The 7,500-nt window shown below is 48.3% G+C and overlaps 1 protein-coding gene across 1 annotated transcript in view; it reads right to left on the reverse strand.

Moving 5' to 3' along the window:
* The window catches only part of LOC139209916 (membrane-associated guanylate kinase, WW and PDZ domain-containing protein 3-like), a 39,163-nt gene that overhangs the window by 30,121 nt on the left and 1,542 nt on the right, over window positions 1-7,500 (reverse strand). The window contains exons 2-6 of the mRNA XM_070839818.1: window positions 5,491-5,542; window positions 5,164-5,401; window positions 1,560-1,676; window positions 841-960; window positions 22-195 (exon numbers count right to left, since the gene is read on the reverse strand). Of these exons, the coding sequence (XP_070695919.1) occupies window positions 22-195; window positions 841-960; window positions 1,560-1,676; window positions 5,164-5,401; window positions 5,491-5,532 (691 nt within the window). The 5' untranslated portion in view covers window positions 5,533-5,542. The remainder of the gene's footprint in view (window positions 1-21; window positions 196-840; window positions 961-1,559; window positions 1,677-5,163; window positions 5,402-5,490; window positions 5,543-7,500) is intronic.

The raw sequence follows: 7,500 nt of genomic DNA on the forward strand, positions 1-7,500 counted from the left end.
TGTGTGTGTGTGTGTGTGTACCTGACAGCCCACTGTCTTCCTCGCTATTGTCTCCTTCCTCCACAGCTTTCTCCAGGTTACTCAGAGATTTGCTTCTCGTCCTGAAGTTCCTCAGCAGGTTTCGGTGTTCCTGGTACGTGATTGGTGGACTCTCCGGACCGATGTGGACCGGGCGCGGCGTCCCGTAGTAGTTCCCTGTGATTGGATGGAGCCAAAAACAAACCAGTCACACAAAGGAAAGAGTCTGAATGTTGTTTTCTTCTTCCACTGAACTGGAACATCAGACAGGTCGGACAAAACCAGGAGAGAAGAAGAAGAAACACCTGAACACAAACACAGACAGTACAAAGAAGTGTCAGTGTCCTCAGTGTTCCTGTGTTCACGTGTGCCCGTGTTCACGTGTTCCCGTGTTCCCGTGTGCCCGTGTTCCCGTGTGCCCGTGTTCCCGTGTTCCCGTGTTCCCGTGTGCCCGTGTTCACGTGTTCCCGTGTTCACGTGTGCCCGTGTTCACGTGTTCACGTGTTCCCGTGTTCCCGTGTTCCCGTGTTCACGTGTTCCCGTGTTCACGTGTGCCCGTGTTCACATGTTCCCGTGTTCCCGTGTTCACGTGTGCCCGTGTTCACGTGTTCCCGTGTTCACGTGTGCCCGTGTTCACGTGTTCACGTGTTCACGTGTTCCCGTGTTCCCGTGTTCCCGTGTTCACGTGTTCACGTGTTCCCGTGTTCACGTGTGCCCGTGTTCACGTGTTCCCGTGTTCACGTGTGCCCGTGTTCACGTGTTCCCGTGTTCCCGTGTGCCCGTGTTCACGTGTTCACGTGTTCACGTGTTCACATGTTTCACCTTTGAACTTGCCGCTCTCCAGCAAAGCTCCAGATTCCTCCAAAGAGAAAAACTCCTCGATGGACACAAAGTTGTAGTCCACACCTGAGATCTCCCCGTCACGAGGCTGCCGGGTCGTACCTGCAGGGCACACGCCGTGATGTCACCAGTGAGGGACAGAGCTGTAGAATGAACTACAACACACAGATGTCACTGCTGCGTGTACAGACAGTGAGACCTGACGGGACGAGGTCTCACTCTGTCCGTTTGTTTGGAGTCCAAAACTAAATATTCCACTCTGCTGTGTGTGTGTGTGTGTGTGTGTGGGGGGGGGGGGGGGGGGGGGTGTAAACTTCAACTCAGTCTGTTCTAAACTTTTCCACACACACACACACACTCTTCAAACACTCACACACACTCTTCAAACACTCTCACACACACACACTCTTCAAACACCACGGACATGTTGAGCTCACTTCCGATAATCATTAACAGAGTTCATCGACACTTTATTCAAACCAGAGGACGGAAACCTGCCGCTGCTCTGATGTCATCACCTTCAGGTGTGGCATTAAAGGACCAAACCACTGTTTTATTTCAGGTTTCATTACAAAACAAACATGATGCGTTAATCTGTGAGTGTGAGGGGACAGTGAAGTGACTATACTGTGTGTGTCACCAATACGAGTACCAGAGAATGTGTGTGTGTGTGTGTCCAGGTGTGTCCAGGTGTGTCTTACAGGGTACAGCCCGCAGGTACAGGTTCTCTCTGATGAGCTGCTGCAGCTGACTGTCCATGGAGCCTGGAGTGAAACACTTACTGAGGTACAACCTGAGGTCCTTACAGAGCGACGAACCTGAGAGACACACACACAGATGAGGCTGATGGTGCATTCATGTGTTGTCAGAATAATCTGAAAAATGAGTTCCATACTGGGAAAATTCACATGAACGCCTCCTCACGTCGGAATGAAGTCGGTGAAAATTTTACCGACTTTGACGTTTAAACAAAATGTAAATGTTTGCTGATGTAAGAAAGTGTTCATTCATGTCCATCGGTCACATCAGTGTTGATCTGACGTGTGATGTGTAGCCTGGTGTTAGCTTGTAGCCGTTAGCTGACCTGGATCAGTTAAAAAAGTTCTATGAGCACGAACCCTGATAACACGTCCGGTTGAAGGAGGAAAAACGACTTCTAAACTCAGGAAACCGAGGAGGAGCACCTGAACGCAGCATGTTTACCAGGCAGGAACGCTCTAATGCAACACCACAGTCTGAATGAAGAAGCGTCCTCTGATTGGTCGGTATCAGTCTGTGTAAAGAAGCGTCCTCTGATTGGTCGGTATCAGTCTGTAAAGAAGCGTCCTCTGATTGGTCGGTATCAGTCTGTAAAGAAGCGTCCTCTGATTGGTCGGTATCAGTCTGTGTAAAGAAGCGTCCTCTGATTGGTCGGTATCAGTCTGTAAAGAAGCGTCCTCTGATTGGTCGGTATCAGTCTGTATAAAGAAGCGTCCTCTGATTGGTCGGTATCAGTCTGTGTAAAGAAGCGTCCTCTGATTGGTCGGTATCAGTCTGTAAAGAAGCGTCCTCTGATTGGTCGGTATCAGTCTGTATAAAGAAGCGTCCTCTGATTGGTCGGTATCAGTCTGTAAAGAAGTGTCCTCTGATTGGTCGGTATCAGTCTGTAAAGAAGCGTCCTCTGATTGGTCGGTATCAGTCTGTGTAAAGAAGCGTCCTCTGATTGGTCGGTATCAGTCTGTAAAGAAGCGTCCTCTGATTGGTCGGTATCAGTCTGTATAAAGAAGCGTCCTCTGATTGGTCGGTATCAGTCTGTAAAGAAGCGTCCTCTGATTGGTCGGTATCAGTCTGTATAAAGAAGCGTCCTCTGATTGGTCGGTATCAGTCTGTAAAGAAGCGTCCTCTGATTGGTCGGTATCAGTCTGTATAAAGAAGCGTCCTCTGATTGGTCGGTATCAGTCTATAAAGAAGCGTCCTCTGATTGGTCGGTATCAGTCTATAAAGAAGCGTCCTCTGATTGGTCGGTATCAGTCTGTGTAAAGAAGCGTCCTCTGATTGGTCGGTATCAGTCTGTAAAGAAGCGTCCTCTGATTGGTCGGTATCAGTCTGTAAAGAAGCGTCCTCTGATTGGTCGGTATCAGTCTATAAAGAAGCGTCCTCTGATTGGTCGGTATCAGTCTGTAAAGAAGCGTCCTCTGATTGGTCGGTATCAGTCTGTAAAGAAGCGTCCTCTGATTGGTCGGTATCAGTCTGTAAAGAAGCGTCCTCTGATTGGTCGGTATCAGTCTGTATAAAGAAGCGTCCTCTGATTGGTCGGTATCAGTCTGTATAAAGAAGCGTCCTCTGATTGGTCGGTATCAGTCTATAAAGAAGCGTCCTCTGATTGGTCGGTATCAGTCTGTGTAAAGAAGCGTCCTCTGATTGGTCGGTATCAGTCTGTAAAGAAGCGTCCTCTGATTGGTCGGTATCAGTCTGTAAAGAAGCGTCCTCTGATTGGTCGGTATCAGTCTATAAAGAAGCGTCCTCTGATTGGTCGGTATCAGTCTGTAAAGAAGCGTCCTCTGATTGGTCGGTATCAGTCTGTAAAGAAGCGTCCTCTGATTGGTCGGTATCAGTCTGTAAAGAAGCGTCCTCTGATTGGTCGGTATCAGTCTGTGTAAAGAAGCGTCCTCTGATTGGTCGGTATCAGTCTGTGTAAAGAAGCGTCCTCTGATTGGTCGGTATCAGTCTGTAAAGAAGTGTCCTCTGATTGGTCGGTATCAGTCTATAAAGAAGCGTCCTCTGATTGGTCGGTATCAGTCTGTAAAGAAGCGTCCTCTGATTGGTCGGTATCAGTCTGTGTAAAGAAGCGTCCTCTGATTGGTCGGTATCAGTCTGTATAAAGAAGCGTCCTCTGATTGGTCGGTATCAGTCTATAAAGAAGCGTCCTCTGATTGGTCGGTATCAGTCTGTGTAAAGAAGCGTCCTCTGATTGGTCGGTATCACCTCTGATTGGTCGGTATCAGTCTGTAAAGAAGCGTCCTCTGATTGGTCGGTATCAGTCTGTGTAAAGAAGCGTCCTCTGATTGGTCGGTATCAGTCTGTATAAAGAAGCGTCCTCTGATTGGTCGGTATCAGTCTGTATAAAGAAGCGTCCTCTGATTGGTCGGTATCAGTCTGTGTAAAGAAGCGTCCTCTGATTGGTCGGTATCAGTCTGTAAAGAAGCGTCCTCTGATTGGTCGGTATCAGTCTGTATAAAGAAGCGTCCTTTGATTGGTCGGTATCAGTCTGTATAAAGAAGCGTCCTCTGATTGGTCGGTATCAGTCTGTAAAGAAGCGTCCTCTGATTGGTCGGTATCAGTCTGTAAAGAAGCGTCCTCTGATTGGTCAGTATCAGTCTATAAAGAAGTGTCCTCTGATTGGTCGGTATCAGTCTGTAAAGAAGCGTCCTCTGATTGGTCGGTATCAGTCTGTATAAAGAAGCGTCCTCTGATTGGTCGGTATCAGTCTGTAAAGAAGCGTCCTCTGATTGGTCGGTATCAGTCTGTAAAGAAGCGTCCTCTGATTGGTCGGTATCAGTCTGTGTAAAGAAGCGTCCTCTGATTGGTCGGTATCAGTCTGTAAAGAAGCGTCCTCTGATTGGTCGGTATCAGTCTATAAAGAAGCGTCCTCTGATTGGTCGGTATCAGTCTGTAAAGAAGCGTCCTCTGATTGGTCGGTATCAGTCTGTAAAGAAGCGTCCTCTGATTGGTCGGTATCAGTCTGTGTAAAGAAGCGTCCTCTGATTGGTCGGTATCAGTCTGTAAAGAAGCGTCCTCTGATTGGTCGGTATCAGTCTGTATAAAGAAGCGTCCTCTGATTGGTCGGTATCAGTCTATAAAGAAGCGTCCTCTGATTGGTCGGTATCAGTCTGTAAAGAAGCGTCCTCTGATTGGTCGGTATCAGTCTGTGTAAAGAAGCGTCCTCTGATTGGTCGGTATCAGTCTGTATAAAGAAGCGTCCTCTGATTGGTCGGTATCAGTCTGTAAAGAAGCGTCCTCTGATTGGTCGGTATCAGTCTGTATAAAGAAGCGTCCTCTGATTGGTCGGTATCAGTCTGTATAAAGAAGCGTCCTCTGATTGGTCGGTATCAGTCTGTAAAGAAGCGTCCTCTGATTGGTCGGTATCAGTCTGTATAAAGAAGCGTCCTCTGATTGGTCGGTATCAGTCTATAAAGAAGCGTCCTCTGATTGGTCGGTATCAGTCTATAAAGAAGCGTCCTCTGATTGGTCGGTATCAGTCTATAAAGAAGCGTCCTCTGATTGGTCGGTATCACATTAATAAAACAGTTTCTATGGTGAACTGACCTGGTGAGACAGTCTTGATTCTGATTGGGTGAGGGCAGGTGTTGAGGACTCCTCTGACATCACCGAGTGTCATCCCCAACACAGGCGTCCCCCCGATCTCTAAGATGATGTCCGCCACGTTGGCCCCGCCCCCGTGGGCAGCAGTGACAAATGGGAACTCGCCGTAGTCTGCCCCGCCCCCAATGGCCAGACCCAGCTCGCCGGAGGCACCGCCCAGTGGGACGAAGCTCTCCTGGACCTGAGAGACAAACATGGAGGACAGGAGGTCACCTGACCGTAACATTTAATCACGGCTCAATGAGGTGCCGTTGAAAACGCCACGGTTACCTTGGAGCGCCAGTGTAGCTTCTTCACCGTCGCTTTAGACATGGCGGCCGAGCTGCAGACAGGAAGAGAAACACAAAGTTACTGACACCCTCTACATACCTGCACACACCTGTAAACACCCTCTACATACCTGCACACACCTGTAGGCTTCTGTAAACAAAGACAACTACGAGTTAACTACTGTGAGTACAAGTAAAAACCTGCTCACACCTGTAAACACCTGCTCACACCTGTAAACACCTGCTCACACCTGTAAACACCTGTAAACACCTGCTCACACCTGCTCACACCTGTAAACACCTGCTCACACCTGTAAACATGCTGCTCACACCTGCAAACACCTGCTCACACCTGTTAACACCTGCTCACACCTGTAAACATGCTGCTCACACCTGTAAACACCTGCTCACACCTGTAAACATGCTGCTCACACCTGCAAACACCTGCTCACACCTGTTAACGCCTGCTCACACCTGCAAACACCTGCTCACACCTGTTAACGCCTGCTCACACCTGTAAACACCTGCTCACACCTGCAAACACCTGCTCACACCTGTTAACGCCTGCTCACACCTGTAAACATGCTGCTCACACCTGTTAACACCTGCTCACACCTGTAAACATGCTGCTCACACCTATTAACGCCTGCTCACACCTGTTAACGCCTGCTCACACCTGTAAACATGCTGCTCACACGTGGTAACACCTGCTCACACCTGTAAACATGCTGCTCACACCTGTTAACGCCTGCTCACACCTGTAAACATGCTGCTCACACCTGTTAACGCCTGCTCACACCTGTAAACATGCTGCTCACACCTGTTAACACCTGCTCACACCTGTAAACATGCTGCTCACACCTGTTAACACCTGCTCACACCTGTAAACATGCTGCTCACACCTATTAACGCCTGCTCACACCTGTTAACACCTGCTCACACCTGTAAACATGCTGCTCACACCTATTAACGCCTGCTCACACCTATTAACGCCTGCTCACACCTGTTAACGCCTGCTCACACCTGTTAACGCCTGCTCACACCTGTAAACATGCTGCTCACACCTGTTAACACCTGCTCACACCTGTAAACATGCTGCTCACACCTGTTAACACCTGTGCACGTGTAGGCACAGAGCCCATAGACAGCACTTATAAACACAAGTGAACATCTATAGACATCCGTCGTACCTTTAAACACCTTTAGATACCTGTTCACACCTGTCAACACCTACACAGCACCTGTTTAAGCCTGTAAACACCTGTATAAACACTTTATAAACACCTGCTCACACCTGATGTGTTTTCAGACCTGGGCCCTATTTTGAGACATTTTGGGTTTGAAAAGTAAAATACAAAAACTTTTGGAATTGGTCCATCATATAGCCTCAACTGGCAGCTGCAAGTTGGGTTATTCACCAGACTCCATTCACAAAAACAGTGATTTTAACTCACAGAACACAGGAGCTGCTGCTCTGCTGCTGCCTCCATCTGTTAGTGTGTTTGTGTTGTTGTGTGTTACACAGATAGTGTTTTGGGTCTGAATTAATCCTTTAAAACACCAAAGCCACACAACAACACAAACACACTGACTGATGGAGGCAGCAACAGAGCAGCAGCTCCTGTGTCCTGTTCTCTAAAATCCCTGTTTTAGTGAATGTAGTCTGGTGTGTGTGCTGTTTGTGGTTAAACCAAAAGGATCTTCCAGGTCTCTCTCTGTAGGGATCCTTTCCATGATGCTGTCACACACTTAGAATAACACTCTGAGCCTGTCAGTGGATCAAACAAGCTCTTTTAGTGGACCTACTGTGATCAGGTGCAGTTGTCCCAAAGGATCACGTTGCAGCCATTGCAGCCCGTTTGGTGGCTGCTGGCTGAGGTGATCTACTGGACCAGTTCCAACACTTTTACTACCTACCAGTCACTCACACACCAGGATGTGGACACAGAGGACCCACTTTGAATACAAACTACTTTAGGAAGCATCGTTACCTCCTTGCCCCCTTATGAAG

The sequence above is a fragment of the Pempheris klunzingeri genome, chromosome 11 (genome assembly GCF_042242105.1).
Source record: "Pempheris klunzingeri isolate RE-2024b chromosome 11, fPemKlu1.hap1, whole genome shotgun sequence".
Classification (NCBI taxonomy): domain Eukaryota; kingdom Metazoa; phylum Chordata; class Actinopteri; order Acropomatiformes; family Pempheridae; genus Pempheris; species Pempheris klunzingeri.